This window comes from Mus pahari, chromosome 10 (genome assembly GCF_900095145.1).
Source record: "Mus pahari chromosome 10, PAHARI_EIJ_v1.1, whole genome shotgun sequence".
In the NCBI taxonomy this organism is placed as follows: Eukaryota; Metazoa; Chordata; class Mammalia; order Rodentia; family Muridae; genus Mus; species Mus pahari.
This window is the reverse complement of record NC_034599.1, coordinates 104431252-104450857: the sequence shown is the minus strand read 5'-3', so window position 1 is coordinate 104450857 and position 19606 is coordinate 104431252. Positions and strand designations below refer to the sequence as shown.

At 47.1% G+C, this 19606-nt stretch overlaps 2 protein-coding genes across 4 annotated transcripts in view; one reads left to right on the top strand and one right to left on the bottom strand.

Moving 5' to 3' along the window:
• The first annotated feature begins 506 nt into the window (after positions 1–506).
• Ccrl2 (C-C motif chemokine receptor like 2) lies at positions 507–3213 on the top strand. 3 transcript variants are annotated; one of them, XM_021207727.2, is made up of 3 exons: positions 507–672; positions 1171–1286; positions 1614–3213. In XM_021207727.2, exon 3 carries the CDS (start codon positions 1625–1627, stop codon positions 2705–2707), a length of 1083 nt encoding a protein of 360 aa, XP_021063386.1. In that variant the 5' UTR covers positions 507–672; positions 1171–1286; positions 1614–1624; the 3' UTR covers positions 2708–3213. The 3 variants fall into 3 exon arrangements, with proteins under 3 accessions (XP_021063386.1, XP_021063387.1, XP_021063388.1); XM_021207729.2 differs by lacking the exon at positions 507–672 and adding an exon at positions 799–849; XM_021207728.1 differs by lacking the exon at positions 507–672 and having other exon boundaries at positions 783–1286.
• An 11094-nt stretch (positions 3214–14307) lies between these two features.
• Ltf (lactotransferrin) overlaps positions 14308–19606 on the bottom strand; it is a 23779-nt gene continuing 18480 nt past the window's right edge. The window contains exons 15-17 of the mRNA XM_021206604.1: positions 17598–17782; positions 15994–16183; positions 14308–14463 (exon numbers count right to left, since the gene is read on the bottom strand). Coding sequence (XP_021062263.1) covers positions 14429–14463; positions 15994–16183; positions 17598–17782 — 410 coding nt within the window. The 3' untranslated portion in view covers positions 14308–14428. The remainder of the gene's footprint in view (positions 14464–15993; positions 16184–17597; positions 17783–19606) is intronic.

Here is a 19606-nt window from a genome sequence, read left to right as displayed (position 1 = left end):
TCCCTTCTCCAGCGTGAGTTTCGTTTTCTGTCCTAGCTCCCGGGATGCTCGGGGCTTAATGCTCACTCATGTTTATCTGGGCTCTTTTCTTTCTATGTTTTCTTATCGGTCTCCTCATTACCTATTTCTGTTTTTATAGGTACACTTTCCGAATCACGTGCAGATGATGCAAAGGATGTGCCTAAATCAGAGACATCGCCTAGTCCCCAGATTAGGTCAGACAGAGTTGTGGGCCTGAGGGCAGTTCACACACACTCCCCCCTCCCACCCCACTCCCAGCTCTTTGAAGTTGTTCTTCTTCTTGGAATACCCATCTTTAAACAGCATCTTTCTCCTCCCGCCCCCTCCCTACCACTCCAAGATCAGGCAACTGTCCAATTCCTTTCTTCATCCCCATTCTCCATCGGAAGCCAAGTCTCCCTTCCTCACAGTCCACCTGACCATATCCCACACATCCTCACACAGGACTTTCCCCCGGGACTTCCCCCTGAGCGGGGTCAGCTACATCAAGTGTCCCAGCATCAACTGCTTCCTTCCAGCTGCTTGCAACACTCTTTGCTTTCCGACGTAGGAATGCCCACACCAGACTTGGCGTTCAGCAACGCTCCTCTTCTGTCCAGCTCTGTCCCCAACCTCCTTCCCTCCTGATACCACTCGCTTCCATGTTCTCTGGTGAGTATGGACACTTTTGTGCTCTGGAAGCTGTTATCTGCTCAAGGAACTTATGTCAGAAGCCGGGGGGTGGGGCGGTGCGTCTCGGCTTCTGACATCACACTCTGATTATCACTGGAAGCAGGCGTGAGTTAGTGTCCTTATCCGAGGCAGCCTGGAGGACAAGCTGGCTGAGAGGTACAGAGAAATCAAACATGGGATCCCGGGAGAGGGAGAGACGCAAACAACCTCTCAGTTTCTCTGCGGCTGACAGGAGCTCCTGAGAGAGGCTTTCAGAACTTGATTCCAGCTGGCCCTTGAAAGCTGTGTCTGGAGGCGAGAGCCTCAGAGGAATAAACAGTGCCTTCTCTGGCTCCTCGGGGTCAAGACCAGTCTGTTCAGAGGAAATGTTGTTTCCCTGACCCCACTGTTCCCACAGCCCCCTGGATGGTAGATCATGGGGCTGCACCCTTCCCCACCCTTGGGAACTCAGTCAAATGGTTATCTTTATCTCGCCAGCTTGTCCTCGTGCTTGACCAGTGCAGTTTCACTTTTGCAAACATCTGTTTATATCCCTTGAGAGAAAACTATCAAGCAGCCTGCCTCAAACGAGGCTGTTTTGGCCGGTGAGCAAGGTAAGAAACCGTTTTTTTTAAATATCTGGGAAGTAGGCGGGCACCAACTTCAGAGCTTAACCCAGTCTCTGGTTGTTTTTAACTCTTTGTTTTCTTAGATCCAATCTCTCTCCCGTTTAGAGTCTCGTTTCAACAAATGAACTTAAGTGGCTTTAATGTCCCTGACTCTTTCTGTGCCAGGCAGCTTCTGTCACATCAGCAGTGTGGTCCCTGGGTGCTTAACGAGGAGATTGAGTACGGCCACCCCTCTGGGGGAGTGGGGGCATATTTACTTTCAGTCTTTGGCTGTAGTATGGAGGAGAATCATAACCTCTGGTTTCCCCACAGGGCAGCCTCCGATGGATATCTACACAGTGGCCCCGGACGATGAATATGATGTCTTCATCTTAGAGGACGACCTGGACAACAGTGGGCCAGACCAAGTTCTGGCCCCTGAGTTCTTCTCTGCTCAGCAGGTGCTGTGGTTCTGCTGCACCGTGTTTGCGGTGGGTCTCTTGGACAACATATTGGCGGTGTTTATTTTGGTGAAATACAAAGGACTCAAGAATCTGGGGAACATCTACTTTCTAAACCTGGCACTTTCAAACCTGTGTTTCCTGCTTCCCCTGCCGTTCTGGGCCCATACTGCTGCACACGGGGAAAGCCCTGGCAACGGGACCTGTAAAGTTCTTGTCGGACTCCACTCCTCGGGCTTATACAGCGAGGTGTTTTCCAACATCCTCCTCCTTGTGCAAGGATACAAGGTGTTTTCCCAAGGGCGACTGGCCTCCATCTTCACGACAGTGTCCGGTGGTATTGTTGTGTGCGTCCTGGCATGGGTCATGGCTACTGCACTCTCTTTGCCCGAGTCTGTGTTTTATGAACCTCAGATGGAAAGACAGAAACACAAATGTGCCTTTGGCAAACCTCACTTCTTGCCAATCGAAGCGCCACTCTGGAAGTACGTTCTGACGTCAAAAATGATCATCTTGGTACTTGCTTTTCCTCTGCTGGTTTTTATAATCTGCTACAGGCAACTGAGGAAGAGGCAGAACTTCAGGGAGAGGCAGTATGACCTCCGCAAGCCCGCTCTTGTCATAACGGGCTTGTTCCTTTTGATGTGGGCGCCTTACAATATCGTGCTTTTCCTGTCTGCTTTCCAGGAACACTTGTCCCTGCAGGATGAGAAGAGCAGCTACCGCCTGGACGCAAGTGTTCAGATCACACAGCTCATAGCGACCACCCACTGCTGCGTCAACCCGCTCCTCTATTTGCTCCTTGACAGGAAGGCCTTTACGAGATACCTTCGCAGCCTGTTCCCACGGTGCAATGATATCCCATATCAAAGTAGTGGAGACTCTCAGGAAGGGCCGCCAAGGGAAGGTCATGGCAGGCCCATTGAACTGTACAGTAATTTGCATCAAAGGCAGGATATAATATAAACACTCATCCTTGTCTCTTCACATTGTTTTATGTAATTTTTATATGTTTGTATAAAAGTAGAATATAAGAGGAAAGGGGGCTGGTTAATGAACATTTACTACTAAGCATTGAATTTGTCTCTGGCACATGGCTAAGTTATTTATAAAGGTGAATTCCACTCTTCCTCTTTAGCGTTTGTCCACAGTGTGGGCGTGGGTGGTGTGCAGTCCATAAACTGAAGCTCGGTAATTGTCCAGAGTTACATAACTATAAAATGGTAAAACTGATGTGTAAACTTCAGAGATCACTGGCCCCAGAGCCTGTGAGTTATCCAAGTGTGCCAGCCTTTTAGTAACTGTCAGCCAGAGGTGATGGCATGTCCGTCATCCCAGTACTCTAGGAGGCAGAGGCAGGAGACGTCTCACAAATGCAAGTAGAACCCGACCTCCCCCCAACCTCAATTCTTATTTATTTATTTTTTTGTTGTTCATCAAAATACATGCAATAAGTATATATTTTTAAAGCACAGCTTGAAGGTTGGGATTATAGTTCTGTTGGTAGAACATCAGCCCCGCAAGCCCAGCTTTGATCTGTAGCATGGCATATACCTAGTGTGATCATGCCTGTTTTGGTTTGGTTTGGTTTGGTTTGGTTTGGTTTTCAAGGCAGGGTTTCTCTACGTAGCCTTGACTGTTCAGGAACTCTCTTTGTAGTCCAGGCTAGCCTTGAACTCAGAGATGTGCCTGCCTCTGTCTCCTGAGTGCTACCACCTGGTGATGCACATCTTAATATCAGCTCAACTCAAGAGGTGGACACAAAAAGATGAGAAGTTCGAGGTCATCCTTGGCTGCAGAGTTAGTTCAAGGTCAGCCTGGATCCATTAGACCCTGTCTTAAAAAAAAAAAAAAAAGTCCCTAAGCCAAATTTGAGCGTATTCTAAATTAGAAGCAAGCGTTGGCATGGAAACAATTTCCCAGGCACTTGCTCCTGCAGGTCCTGCGAGGCACTGGCTGCCAAAGGTAAGGTCCTGTGGACCCTGCTGGACTCTCTTGACTACTCACAATACTCAGGGTTTTCTGATTCTTCCAGGCCTTGAGTTCTCCGAGGTCTCAGAGTCTGTATCATGAAGGCTCCGTATCTTAGAAAGTTAACAAGAGCAGATGTAAAAGTCCATTTAGAAATGTTAGAGTGAAGGAGCACTGTGACCTTTGAAATATAACACATCCCTCAGGCCTCGTTAGCCTGTGACTACAAATAAGTTCCCACTTCTTTTAGAAGCTGAGTTACACTGGGGGTGGAGGGGCCACCTGCCAGACAGCAGGAGGCTAGCTCTTTGCCCAGGGTTACAGGTCTCAGAGTCCAGAGATCTATGAGTGTCCCCTCGTCCTTTGTTAGTGTTCAGAGCTGGACTCCGCACTCTACCAGGGCTGAGGGCTTGTGGCCACAGATCTTCTTTTACAGCTACAATGGGGCTACTAAGTTGGGCAAGATGGGCAGGCAAAGAGTGGGACTAGAGCATCGTCCCAAGGATCCCAGGACCAAGGGTTCTCCCATGGCATAGGTTAATGTCAGTCACCATCATAGCGGAAGGAAAAGAAATGAAGGCCAGGCAGCGAGGTGGCTAAGCGTGTGGTGACCTTTGCTGTGTAAGCCTCATGAGCTGAGTCAGTCCCCAGAACCCACATGAAGGTGGGAGGAAAGAAATGGCTCTGAAAGTTGTCCTCTGACCTCCACACATGTGCTTTGGCTTATGCAGAAACACACACACACATGCACACACATACACATGCACACACATTCACACACAAACACACATAGTCATGCAAACACACATGCACACATATGCATACACACACACACACAAACACACACAGATATTCACACACACTCACACATGCATGCACACAAGCACACACATGTATACACATGCACACATACACATGCAGATACACACACACATTTTAAATGTCTCGAAGGAACTAAAATTGGAATTCTTGTGTATTGCTGGTGGGAATATAAAATGACACAACCAATTTAGAAAGAGATTTTTTTTCTTTGTTTTCTGAGACAGGGTTTCTCTGTTAGCCCTGGCTGTCCTGGAACTCACTCTCTAGACCAGGCTGGCCTTGAATTCAGAGATCCGCCTACCTTTGCCTTCTGAGTGCTGGGATCAAAGGCGTGCGCCACCATTGCCCCAAGATGAAAGTTTCTTTAAAAGATAAATATAGAGTTACCAGTCATTCCACTTCTAAATGTTTACCTAAGAAAATTGAAATTGGAAACAGCCTGTACACACTTATCCACAGACTTTCACGGAAGCTGTATTTATATGGCTGTAAGCTGCTGTTGATCTACCGGTCCCTCAACAGATGGATGGAGAAAGAGCCGCAGATGTGGAATCACATGGCTTCATGCATGAAGTCTTAAAAGGCGGAGCAAAAGCTAGCTTCTGCTCAGTTATATATTCTAATTTCCAATGTGTTAAGTTTTTGTTTTCATTTGGATAAAATTTTAGAAAGCACGATGTAATCCTTAGTGGCTGAAGCCATGGCTATTACGGATGCTTAGATAGGAAGCATATGGGATTCATTACAAAAGGCACAATGGCAATGAGGAGCCTGGTGGATGTGTTCATTATCGGGATGGAAATGCTGTTTTCACTAACACTGTGATCTATTCTGCATCAACTGTATTCTAGTATGGGTGCTTTTGAAAGCCTCTGAGGCCTCTGGTGTATTAGTGTAGGCTGTCTCTGGGGCAGCCTGGGGTCCTCTGCTGCTCAGGTTTCCATCAAGCAGCATGAGGGAGGACCCCCCCATCTCTACCACTGACTAAGGAGGAGAGTAGGGATAGCACTCTACAAGGAATACAGTTGTAAGACAGACAGACAGACAGACAGACAGACAGACAGGCAGGCAGACAGACAGACAGACTCAGGAAGAAAGTATCTCAGTAGGTATGCAAGAGGTTTGGGGATTTCAGGAATATCATCTCATCACAGATTTAAGGTCTCTCCTCTCTAACCACTTCTGTTCCATGTCAAACAGAAGTCTCGGGAAATCACGTCATTCTCTGATACTTACTGATAGGGATGAACTCAAAGGATGGCCTTGTCAGAATTTCCAGAATGAAAATTCAGAAAGTGGAAAGATCTGGAAGCCCTAATGGGAGCTGCAAGGAAGACAGATGCTGAGAATCAAGAGTGGGTATGGTATGGTGTACTCAAAACCCGAACCTACAAGGCCTTTCTTCTGTGTTAGACCAAGTAGACTGTTTCCTAAAAGCATAAACACACTTGAGGCCCAGTGACATGGCTCAGAAGATACAGGTGCTTAGCATTAGGCTGGTGACCCTACTTGGGTCCTTGGATCCACAGGGTGGAAGGAAAGAACCAACTCCAAGTCGTCCTCTGACTTCTATATTTGTGCTTGGGTACACACACTAATAAAAATGTAACAAAATTAAAAATAGCACTAGCTTTTCTATTTCCCACAAATACTATAATTAAAAAAAAAAACCTAACAAACAGAAAAATGACTAGTGTAGTTAAAAATACAGTGCTTCTCTTTTGCTTGCAAGTTATTTGCCAGTGGAAGAAACTTCTGGTTGGTCCTGTCTGTGAGAGGTCCTGTCACTGTAGAATATTGCGGTAGGTGAGGCTGAGGCATGGGCTAGTCATCAGCCTTCAGTCTTACCACGGCAGCCATACAAGACAGATCTCATGTCTGGGCACGGAAATCCACCCTTCCAGCTCTCTAGACCACACTGCCTAGGAAAGGGACCCACATTCCCAGGAAAGGGTGTAGACATCCCAGCAGGGATGAAGACCACGTGCCTCTACCTCTTGGATATCAGAGGATTGAAACGAAGAGAATTGGAATTTCCCCAGGAGTCTCATGGTAGAGAAGGGGAGCTGGGCAGGCGTCTTGTCTTCTGGGAAGAGATTTCACACGGTTCTGAGCACTTGTTAGATCACCTTGCAGGACAGACTGGACTGGAGACAATGATCCACATGGGACTGCACTTGGCGAGGTCGCTCAGTTATACAGAGCTCTTGCCCTCTATTTAAACTTGAACCTCATGCCAGGACCCAAATATAGACTTGAGTAGGGGTGGTCACTGTGTTCTCAGATTTATTTGGATCAGAGCCTGAGCCCTGACAGACCCCTAATAAAAAGTCAATTAAATAAACAAGTAATGGTAAAAAGCAGGAGAGAGGGAGAGGGAGAAGGAGAGGGAGAGAGAGAGAAAGAGATGTTTAATGTGGCCACATTGGTTGGGAAGAACAAAGAGAACCAATGTCCTTTTTTGTCTTTGTGGGTCCTCATACAAGGTTTTGGGTTGAGCATGTGGAGGGGCAATCTGGGTTAGGATGTGGTTCTGCCCATCACCATTGTCCTAGCTTGTCTCTACTGCCACACTGAATGTGGCTTGCTAGGGGTTGTCAGGACTCACATTCTGAAGGTAACAACTCCAGGTAACAAGGACACCTCTGAAGACTATACAGAGGCCCCAGAGCTCTCCCATATCTCTAATGGCATCTTGTGAACTATCCCAGCATAGTGGCACTGTTCTGCCGTGTGTTGGGTAAAGTAGAGAAGCATAGGGAATGGTTTAGTAACCCAGGACTCCACCTGGTTTGGGTGATGCATGCCTACCTTTTAATAACACTCTTGGCAGCCTTGCTCCTTTACCTGCACTTGCTGTGCACACATGCCTCTCTCTGAACAATGCACCTAACAACCGCAGACCCCATCTTCATCAGGCCACACCCACACCCCTCTCTGAATAATGGGATATGTTTCTCTATCAAATTCGGACAGTTTCTTTTCTTTTTTTTTTTTTAAAGATTTATTTATTTATTATATGTAAGTACACTGTAGCTATCTTCAGACACTCCAGAAGAGGGCGTCAGAACTTGTTACGGATGGTTATGAGCCACCATGTGGTTGCTGGGATTTGAACTCCAGACCTTTGGAAGAACAGTCGGGTGCTCTTACCCACTGAGCCATCTCACCAGCCCGGACAGTTTCTATTTAAAGGTACTCCTCAAATACCCTAGTTGAGGGTCAGTTCATCAAGCCTGAACTGGTTTTGAGTGAATGTGCATTAAGGCAAAACTGTCCTCCAGTGAACTTCTGGGGAGAATCCCCTATGTTACATTTGCTTTTCCGGTGCTGTGTGAAAACATCCTGACCAAAAGCAAGGTGGGGAGGAGAGGGTTTATTGGGCTTACAGGTTACAGTCTATCACAAAGGGAAGTCAAGGCAGGAATCTGGAACTGGAGACAATGGGGGAGCACTGATTTGTAGATTGCTGTCTGTATGCAGGTGAGGTCAAGTGAAATATAAAGCTAAAGCCTGTGATTGGGTAATGGGAATGGAAGGCAGGGCTGAGAGAGAGAGAGAGAGAGAGAGAGAGAGAGAGAGAGAGAGAGAGAGAGAGAGAGAGACAGGGGACAGGCAAGGGAAGGACAGAGAAAGCTGGAGGAAGAGGACTAACCGAATCCACATGGCTTGAAATAGCCACAGGTAGCTATGAATATCATAGAAGAACAATAGAGTCATGCAGGACAATCTTGTATCAATATCAATTGAGTTTTGAGTTCTTTGAGTGGGCATTTTGTGAGTTGAGAATTTATTGTTATAAATCTGACTGGTAAATTACAAGCCTCCAGAGTTGTGATTTTACTGGCTTTCTCCAGACAGCTCTGTGAACTAGAGGTAGAAGATGGGTGAGGGATGGTGGTCTGGGAAAGGCTGGACTTGACCTGGGTTCTTCCAGCTTAGTCTGTGAAGGAGAGCGAATGTGTTCTCACCCTGTGGCTCTGGGCTGTAGTTTGCTCTTTCCTCTGTCCCCTGCTTCATAGAGGGTGGAAGTGCACTGTATCTGGACAGTTGACTATTTTCCAGTGTTAGCCGGCCACCAGGAAACAACGCCTTCGGTTCAACAAAGAGGAAATGGAAGCAATGGGACTTTTTTTTTTTTTAAAGTTCTTTTCTTGTTTGATTGTTTTACTGATGTGCAGATAACCTAATAAAGCTCTTTTTAAAAATCAACATTTAAGATAAGGGGTGGGAGGTGGGATCACAGACCAAGAAAACAATGCTTTGTTTTGGGTTTCTGAAGCCAAAGATCTGACATAAATTTTAAGAAGCCAAGAGAATGGGTTCCCTCTTCCCTTTTCCTATGTTCCCCAACCTTAGGCAAGAGTCCCCACATCCCATAATATTCAAGGATCATCCCTGTTTAACAGGACCTCTCAGGAGAACCATGATACTCCTGACCATCATCCCCACCACCTCCCGGTTCTCCCCTCAGCTACCTCTCAGGTTGGGTTCCTGTCCTCTCTCCACATGCCTTCGCCCTAGACAGACAACTTTCCTGGATCACTGTTACCAAAGGAAAGGACAAGCATGTCAACAAAGGGTGGCCATCCTTACATTCCATAGCCTAGCCGATGCTATTAGAGGCAGTGGTGGCGCACGCCTTCAATCGCAACACTTGAGAGGCAGAGGCAGGCAGATCTGTGAGTTCAAGGTCAGCCCGGTCTACAGAGTGAGTTTCAGGTCTCCCAGAGCTATACAGAGAAAGTCTGTCTTGAAAAGTCCACACCAAACCAAACCAAACAAACAAGAAAAAATAAATAAAAGGACTTCATAGGTACCATGGTCAGACACGGTCTCCACAACCATCCTTTCCTGGAGACGCTGTGCTCCTGGAGCCCATCTGTCATCTCCAAGCACGCGCCCCTCGTCCAACTCGACACGTCCGCCTCTCCCATGCAGTCAGCTGCCAGTCGCCCCATCCACGTCGCCAAGGAGTCGGTGCTGTTTGGCTCTGAACTCTCGGCCTTACCTTTCTCGAGAAGCGTGGCCTCTCAAGATGCTTCCCTAACAGCCACCAGTTCTGACAAACTTCCTAACGCCACCCGACCATTCAGACACGGCTTCTGAGATTTCCACTCACCTCCTCCTCTCCCTTGAGTCACTTTTAAGAATCTATTTCGGAGTGTGGCACTGGAAGCCAGCAGTACTATGTCTTTCAGTGTGAGGAGCAGGGTGACGTTCATGCCCACAGCTGAGGCTGTTGATTTGCTAATATCCTCCATGCAGGTGGCTGCTGAGGCTCCAGGGCACTGAACCCCCCTGGAGCTGGAGTTACACATGGCTGTTAACTGTCCAACACAGGTACTAAGCCACGACTCCAGCTCAGTTACCTTTGTAAATATATAATATGTGAATGTGTACATATATAAGTAAATATATGTGTATATACATGTACATATACAAACACATGTTTATATATGTGTGTATGTATATGTATAGCTATATTTATACATATATACATGTACAGTATATGTATATACACACATGCATATAAGTGTGTTTATGTATATGTGTGTAGATATATACATATACATATATATGTGTGTATATATACACATATACATAAACATATATATTGGATTGGAAAGACTTCTTAGTGGTTAAGAGCACTTAAGACTCTTACAAAGTTCTCAGGTTCAATTTTCAGAATTCACATGGTGCTTCATAACCATCCGTAACTCCAGTTAGAAGGGATCTGACACTGCCTTCTGGCCTCCAAGGGTACCAGGCATGCACGTGGTACACAGACATAAATGTATGAAAAACATTCATACATATAACAATTTTTTAAAAGTTTAAAATATTTAATTTTTTTCTGTCTTTCCGTGGACATATGTGTAGGTGCCTGTGGAAGCCAGAGGTGTCAGATCCCCTGGAACTAAAGTTACAGATATTGGGAGCCAAATCTGGACCCCCTGGAAGAGCAGACATGACTTAACAACTAAGCCGTCTCGCCATCTCCTTAGTTACTTTTCCCGTTGCTCTGACCAAACACCTGAGAAAAAGCAACTTGGAGGGAGAAGGGTTTGCTCTGGCTTATAGTTCCAGCCCGTCATGGAGAAGTAGAGATGGGGCTGGCTGCTCTGTGGTAGCAGCAGTGTGCAGCCCGGACTCCGCCTCAACTCTTGAAAGACCAGAAACCAGAAGACAGACAGGAAGTGGAGCTGGGCTACGTGGGACCAGGCTACCAAACCCCAGTGACCCACTTCCTCCAGCAACATTCCACTTCCGAAAAAACTCTACAGCTTTCCAAAAGACTGCTGTGGCTGGGCCCACATGTTTAACTACATGAACCTATGGGCTCATGTCTTACTCTAACCACAGCAGGGGCAGAGGAGAGCCTTGAAAGTGAAATAACTAAAGGTTTTGCTTCTGGTCCAGAAATGAAGGGGAGATAGAGTGTCCTGCTGGAGATTTCATTAACACTGTGACATGTGGCTTTATATGGCATTGAAATAACAGGGAAAATAGAACCTAGAGTTACTGTCTGGCACCACCATTTCTTTTTCACTTCCCATGTGATACATCTAGCATATCCCAAATGAAGGTTTCTATTTCATCCTGGGTTAAGACCCAGGGGGACAAATGGCAGAGCCGCCACTGACCCCTGGTGGACACAGAGACAAGAGGAATGCAGTCTTGGTTGGTCAGCCCACTGGGGTTTTTATGTAGGGGTCATCTGCTCCTCCATCTCTCAGGAGCAGATGACACTAGGTCCATTTCAACCGGGGAAAGCAATGTCTCTGCTGGGTCTTTTTTTCTTGTTATTTAGTTTTGTTGTTTAGTTTAGCTTCGTTTCTCAAAACAGGTTCTCACTATGTAGCCCTGGCTGTCCTGAAACTCACTCTGCAGACAAGACTGGCCTCGAACTCACAGAGATCCTCCTGCCTCTGCCTCCCGAGTGCTGGGGGTTAAAGTTGTGCGCCACTACACCCAGCTCACTGATGGGTCTTTAATTTCACTTTAGTGTCTGGTTTATTCAAGAAGGTTTGTGGGGGGTTGGTTTTGTTTTGTTCTACACTTGTGAGCATTAAACTCTATCATCAAATGTTTCTCATCAAATAGACTTCTCAGGTTAGTGAAGATGAACAAAGTATCTAGCCCTAATTCAGCATAGCAAATTTAAAAAAAAATAAAAAAAGGAAGGAAGAAAGAATGAATTTTGGTCCCCAAATTATTGGCCCTTTTCTGAAAATTCTAGAAGATCTGCAGAGCTGTCCATTGTTGTTAACAATGGCAACAATAGGTAAATGCATTACAATGGAGCAGGATTACTGGTTCGTTGGACTGCTGTGAAGAGCTCGCTAGAGCAAATGGGTAGGGGAATAGTGACCAGGAGGTTGGGAAAAGTGTTCACCTTGCAAGCATAAGGGCCTGAGCTTGATCAGCAGTGTTAGCCTTCTGTTTAAGCTCACTCCACAGTTACCTGGCAACAGCCAGGTAGGCCTGACTCACTATAGAAGGTGCTGCTTGCCCCCTCCTCTCTCTTGCTCTTGCCTTCCTGCTCCTGCTCTCTCTCTCTCTCTCTCTCTCTCTCTCTCTCTCTCTCTCTCTCTCTCTCTGCCTTTCTCTGTCTCTACTACCCTCTTGCTCCCCTCCCCATGCCCTGAATAAACTATTCTATACAATACTGTCCTGTGGCTGGACCCACAGGGGGAAGGGATGCCTCAGCAAGGGCCCGCCACACCTCACCACACATCCACCAAACATCCCTTCTCACTATCTTTTTATACACACATTACCCAGAACCCATATTTTAAAATCCAGGAGCAGTGGCTCATATCTGCAATCCTACTGCTGGAGAGGCAGAAACAGGGGAGACTTGGGGCACACCACCCAGCCTACCTAGCTTATTTGCCAAGTTCCAGGCCAAGGTAGAGACCCTGTGTGCTGCCTACCTCTTTTGTCAACTTGACACAAACTAAAGTCATTTAGGAAGAGGGAACCTTAATTGAGAAAATGCTTCTATAAGATTGCCTGTAGGCATGTCTGTGAGGGCATGGTCTTAATTAATGATTGATGGAGAGGTCCCAGCCCACTGTGGGCAGCGCCGCCTCTGCAGGTGGTCCTGGGGACTATAAGAAGACAAGTTGAGGGGGTGGCAGGTGGCATATGCCTTTAACCCCGGCAGTAATTTGGGGCCAGCCTGGTCAATAGGACAGCCAGACAGGGCTACACAGAGAAACCTTGTCCTGTAAAATCAAGAAAGAAAGAGAGAGAGAAGAGAGGAAGGAGGAAGGAAAGAAAGGAAGGAAGCTGAGCAAGCTAGCTAGTGAGCAGCAAGCACTCCCCCATGGCCTAGGTCTCCAGGTCCCTGCCCCCTGTTTCCCCTTACAGTGGACCACAGCTGTAAGACATAAATTCTTCCCTCTTCAAGTTGCTTTAGGTCACAGTGTTTATCACACAGCTGTAGAAAGCAAACTAGGACACCTTCTTTTTTAAAAAAAATAGGTGGACACCGGAAGCAGAGAGAGGAAGGGACCTGGGTGGCAGGGGGAGGGAGAGGGGAAAAGGGGAACAACATCAAGTATGGGAGAGGGAACAGGAGAGAAGCCCAGAGGGCCAGGAGAATGAATGGCAAAATGCAGCCTTTGGGGGTGGGAGATGGGGAAACCCTCTAGAAAGTTCCAGAGACCTGGGAGGTGAGACTCCTTAGCCAAAATGCCCAACAATAGGGAGAGGGAACTCACAGAGTCCATCCCCAGTAAATAAACAGGACCCCAAGTGGAGGGACAAAGGTTACCAACCCACAGTCAAAATTTCTGACCCAGAATTGTTCCCATCTAAAAGAACTGCAGGGACAAAAATGGACAAGAGACTGAAGAAAAGGTGGTCCAATGACTGGCCCAACTGTGACCCCATATCATGGCAGGGCTTCAAGGCCTGACACTATTACTGATGCTATGTTGTGCTTACAGACAGGAGCCTAGCTTGGCTGTCCTCTGAGAGGCCCGACCTGCAGCTGACTGAAACAGAGGCAGGCACTTTCACCCAACCATGGACTGAAGTTGGGACCCCTGTGGAGGAACTAGGAGAAGAACTGAAGAAGCTGAAGGGGTGGGTGACCCCACAGGAAGACTAGCAGCCTCAACTAACCCATACCCCAGGGAGTTCCCAGAAACAGAACAACCAACCAGGCAGCAGAGAGAGAGAGAGAGAGAGAGAGAGAGAGAGAGAGAGAGGCCTCAGGGAGGGGCCTCAGGGAGGGGCCTCAGGGAGGGGCAGCACCCTTTCGGAGGCAAAAGAAGGGGAAATGGGGTGAAGAACTGGGGGGGGGCAGGAAGGGGGGCTGGGATGTAAATAAATAAAATTAATTTTAAAAAAAGGTGAATGGTGACATTCCAGATTGTCCTCTGGCTTTCACACGCATGTGCACACACATGCATAAGCATTAGTGGAAGGAGTACACAGTCCTATGCAAACATTAGTGCAAGGAGTGCACACAGTCATATGCAAACTTATGCTGAAGTATACATGGTCACCCATACGCACACATGATCTTGGGCACATATATGCACATGTACTGTGATCTCTATGTGAAGAAACCAGATCCCCTGGGGACAGAAACATCACATGGTTGTCCCCAGACTCCAGGTCAATGGGCATCATGTCTGAAACTTCAGGCTAAAGGAAGGGCTGGATCTCCAAAAGCAAGTCCAAGTGTGCAGGCAAGTGGTCAGACACAGGATTGCCATGTAAAATTCAAGGAGCAATGAGTGAGTGACACCTCATTTGATGAGAAACACAACACTACTTCATTTTATTTCTACCTAAAGTGACAGCAGGGAGTTAGGAGACCCGACGGACCATGGATCAGGCATGAGGCTTCCTGGGAAGGTTCTCTCTGTGTTTTCACTGGGTAAGAAAAGCGCAGGCTTCCAGGAGTGCTGTGGGACACAAAAAGCAGGTCATTCAGACACAGATTTTCCCCAAAATCTATAAATCAAGGAGGTTTCAAACACAGCGTCTAAGCCCCTGTCCTGCCATCGTGAGTCAGGGCTTGCCTCGTCCGTCCACGTGTTTCCTACCACCTCTTGTAGCAACTGTGGCCTCCTGGGCCACAGCATCTCCCTGCTCTGACTTGAGGGTCACGTGACTCACACCGCTCAAGTTCACAAGACACTGAGCCTCTGGCTCCTGAATGGTGCACGATGAAGGCTGATCTGTTCGCTTACCCTTCATCTGCAAATACTGGCCGAGCGCCTGCCTTGTGTGAGCCACTCCACCACGAGCTGGAAGAGCATGGGCAGACAGCTCTGTCCTCAGGCACATGGCCTCTGCACCTGTGTCTTCTGTTCACAGGTTCATCAATAGCCCTGGGTCACCAAGGGTGGACCATACCCACAACAGCCTGAGATGTTGCTCAATGCAGATCATGGCTCCTCATCTCAGGTCCACCAGCACAGGGAACCTGACAATCCATTTTTTGCAGGCTGTGGTATCCTATGCATTGCTTGCTAAGAACCCCAGCCTCTACTGCCTGCTACCAGAAGCACTTACTAAACTGTGGTCATCAAAGGTGTTTCTAGGCATGACCAAATGTCTGCTTTGGAGATAAAATTGTCCTAAGCTGAGAATAACTGACGAAGAGGTTCTGGGCCTGCTCTGACTCCTGGACCACAGCATCTGCCATACCTCTATGTCTCAGAGTAGGGACCACCAGATGTAGGGATTCGAGGGGCTACTGTGCACAGGCTATCGATGCATGGGGATGCTTGAGGGTTGCTCCTGAAAGCCTTTTAGCAATCTGTATGTATTCTTGTGTGTATATGTGAGTGTGTGTGTGTGTGTGTGTGTGTGTGTGTGTGTAACAGGTATTTGAATTTCTTTTTTTTTTTTTTTTGAGATAGGGTTTTATGTACCTCAGGCTGGTTTCAATCTCCATATGTAGACACCTGATTCTCCTGCTTCTGCCTCTCAAGTTCTGGGATTACAGGTGTGCACCACTACACACAGTTTATGCCATGCTAGAGGCTGAACCCAGGGCTTTGTGCATGTGAGGCAAATAATCTACTAACTGAGAGACATCACCAGCCACTCTTCCAAACAGTTTTCAAGAATGAAATTATGATCAATATACTTTCCTACATGTGAACTTCCTGTGTCATGTGTGTGAATACTTTGCCTGCCCGGATGTCTGATGACTACATGCCGGCCTGGTGCCTACAGAGGCCAGAAGAAGTATCCGATTCCCTGGAACCGGAGTTACAGACAGCTGTGAGCTGCCAGATGGACAGTTGCTCGGGACTGAACCGGGGTCATCTGGAAGAGCAGTTGGTCTCTTACCCTCTGAGCCATCTCTTTGGCTCTACATTTTAAGGTTTTTAAGAACCTGCACTTCTCCACACATTTTAGCCTCTGAACCCAGATCTTCTCCCATGTTGGTTCCCTGGCAATTGTATCCAGAACCCACTCACGGGAGCTGGAGCACTGCTTCAGGCGCTCGGTCGCCGTGACGTACTCCTTTCCCAAATACTTCTCTGATGTGGTTTTGCCGGGGATCTTGGCCAGACACTCAGTGTTGTCATTGAACAGAAGGTTTTTGGTTCTAGACTGGAACAGGCAAAACTCTCCTGGGCACCTCTGTCCATTTCTCCCAAACTGAGCCTGTGTCAAGAGAGTGGACTGTCTGTGAGTAGTCAGAGAGTTGGGTGGGGGGGGAAGGAGTGATAAGGGTCCCTCCATTTTGGGTAAACAGCAGACTAAAAAGCAGCAGTGTTCTTTTCCCTGCCTGGGATGACTCTTCCCAGCACCGTGCTCCCAGCACTGTGCTCCCAGTGCCGTGCTCCCCGCATTATGCTCCCCCTGGCAGTGTGCCCACTTCAGTCAGGGCCGGAGCCTCACACCACTTCTGACCTTGCCTCCCGTATCTTTCCTCTTACTAAATCTGTTATCACTTCCTGTGGAACTTCTTGCTGGTGATTAGAGGTCAGATGAAGATTTTTGGGGTTCTCCCCTGAAAGCTGGTCATCTAGAACATTCTAGTGTCCAGCTGTCCAGAGGGGTAGTTTGAAAATTCCCGTGTTTCTGTGAACTGGGCCACCGCAGGGCACTCAATCTCTCTCGGCTGCAGTCCCTTCTCCTTACCAGGGCTGTTGGCCTCAAAAGTGTACCCAGAACCAGCATGCCATGATGGGAAAATAGAGACTAGAAAAGGGAACACTAGAACTCAGTCATCCCTAAATCCACCAGTGTGGGGTTCCCTACAAACACCAGGGCCCGCACTGTATCAATTCACAAGAGGCAAGAAGGAAGTTTGGTTCAACACAACTCAGTAGCCAGTGTTGGGTCAAACTTCAAACCCCTGACACCAGGTAGTCTGTTTCAGGCATATTTAAGCACAGTGCAATTTAAGGGGAAAACAAGGTTCCTGGTGATAACTCAGCCCTGTGAATACAACAAAGCTTAAGACACGATTATGTGAATAACTCTTGTAAAGTACAAGGCATCTTCCATAAAGATGGGTTCTATAAAACCAGGCTCCGGGGACAAGAGGCTCAGAGAGGATAATGTTACAGACTGACTGAGGCAGGCATATAGTCTGGCATCCAGAGTGGCTGGGTCATACAGATAGTGCGGAAGTTGCCAAGCTGTTAACCACACCTGTTCCCAGCCTTCTTGGCAGAAACAGGTCATGCATCTCTTCCTTGAAGAGACAACGCTGCATGTTCAATAATCCTGCTTTTCCTCATATTTATCTGTGAGCACAAAGACCTCGTGTCTCCTACACATGCAACACACTCTGGATTTGTGCTTCACAGCCTTTGTCCTAGCCACTGTTCATTCCTCTCTCTGAGTCACTAGAGGAAACAGCAGGAGGGAGAGGTTGGAAAGTTCAAGTCTGGGAGCAGAGAATCCAGGCAGAAGTCTAGTTGGTTCCTAGAAAGGCTCACAGCACGGAGCAAATGCTATCCCCATAGAGCAAGCAGAAGGGCTAGAAAGAAAGGTCTGAATGGATGAACCACCTCCCTGTAGGAGCCCATGCAGTGAAGAACATGCTGGGAGCCCTGCTGGTCCATACCTGTTGGTCAAGCAGCACCTGCCGAAGGACTTCCACCTTGTCTGTCCGAGACACGACAGCATGGTTTGGGGCTATGGCTAGGTGGCAGTTCTTAGCCTCAGTCACAGGCTTCCGGGTGTCATCAAGGCACAACAGCTCAAAGTCTTCCAGCTTTAAGTTCCTAGCCCACTCTTCAGTGTTCTTCCCTGGTAAAAGAAAGGTACCATTAGCCATAGCTAGCCTGCTAGGCCAAGGTATGACTATTTTGAAAAGCACATATGAGCTGTGGTGATATCCAGGAGACAAAATGGAGCTTTATCCTTCTCAAGCTATTCAGGCAACAAATAGGCCGAGCTTAGCCATAAAGGAAATTCGTATTCAATAAGAAGTTTATACATGTGGTAACATGGCTGATTCTCACAATTATGATGCTATGGTAAAGAAGCCAGCTACAAAGGGCCACAAATGATAGTTGCGTTTATGAGAACAGACAGAGCCATGGGAACAGGAAGCAGATGTTGAAAAAACAAAGACAGTGAGTGGGCTGCCAACAGATGGGGTACTTCATGTTGTTCAAATGAGTGTTGTGGAGTTGGATGGTAGCATTGGTGGTTTTACCATTCTGAATGTGTTAAAGCCTACTAGATTGTACACAGACAATGGGTGGATTCTGAAATCACCAAGTTGTATCCCAATCAAACTGTTAAATGTTCTTTTAAGGACTGAAGAGATGGCTTAGAGGTTAAGAGCTCCGGCTACCCTTCCAGAGGTCCTGAGTTCAATTCCCAGCAACCACATGGTGGTTCACGACCATCTATAATGTGATCTGATGCCCTCTTCAGGCCTACAGGCAGAAAACTGTATGCATAGTAGATAAGTAAATCTTTTTTAAAATGTTCTTTTAAGTGTGTGTGTGTGTGTGTGTGTGTGTAGTGTGTGTGTGTGTGTGTAGTATGTGTGTGTGGTGTGTGTGTATGTGTGGTGTGTGTGTGTGAGTAGTGTGTGTGTGTGTATAGTGTGTGTGTGTAGTGTGTGTGTATAGTGTGTGTGTGTTGTATGTGTGCATGTGCATATGTTCAGGTATGCTTGCCTGTGCAGTTATGTATGGTGGTCAGTGACTGACTCTGGGTATCTTCCACAATCGCTTCTTTGCTCTGTTTTTGAGACACAGTTTTCCATAGAACTCAGAGTTCACTGATTCAGCTAGACCAGAAGGCTCAGGATCCCCCTATCTCTGTTCCTGTCATCCCCAGACCTGGGATTGCAGGCCCATGACACTCCATCTGCTTTCTTAGATGGGTGCTGGGGATCCGAACTCAAGTCTTAATGCTTGCATAACATGCACTTTACCCACTAATGTATCTATCTCCCTGCCCCTTCCTTTTACAAAAGAGTTCCATTTCTGCAATATATTTTCTAGTAGTTTCCAAAAACAGAAAGCAGGTTGAGTACCCTTTATTCAAAACGTTTGGAACTACGACTACTTCTGCTTTGAAATTTGTTCAAGTTTTTGAGCATTTGTATGTACATAATGAAATACTGTGGTCATGGCAATGCAAAAATAAAATATTCCGTTATGTTTCATATGCAAATTACAGGTGTCACCTGAAGGTCATATTGCCTAGTGTTGCCAGAGTGACCACAGTCTGGCTCTGACTCACCAGATGAGGTCAAGTGTGCAGGATTCCCCACATGTTAGATATCATGTGGTGTGGAAAAACTTTCCAATCCTAGAGCATTTCCAAGCTCAGACTTTCACAGTCTTTTCTGTCTTATTTCAGTACAACATGGAAAAGATTCAAAACTCCATGGGCTTATCAATAGGTCTAGTTAATTCCAATACACATAGGTATTAAGTACCTGAGAGCCTTAAAGTTCAATTTGACATCAGTCTGATGATACTCCCTGAGTATTGCACAGGCTGCCGTGAGTTCCAGGTGTAAATATGTCACACCTGTGTGTGCACACAGAGGCTCATCAGCCGTGTCACACCCGTGTGTGCACACAAAGGCTCATCAGCCAAGCTCCTG

Excerpts from the sequence above, each read along its gene's own strand:
- Ccrl2 (XM_021207727.2), top strand. The coding sequence starts at position 1,625 with ATGGATATCTACACAGTGGCCCCGGACGATGAATATGATGTCTTCATC.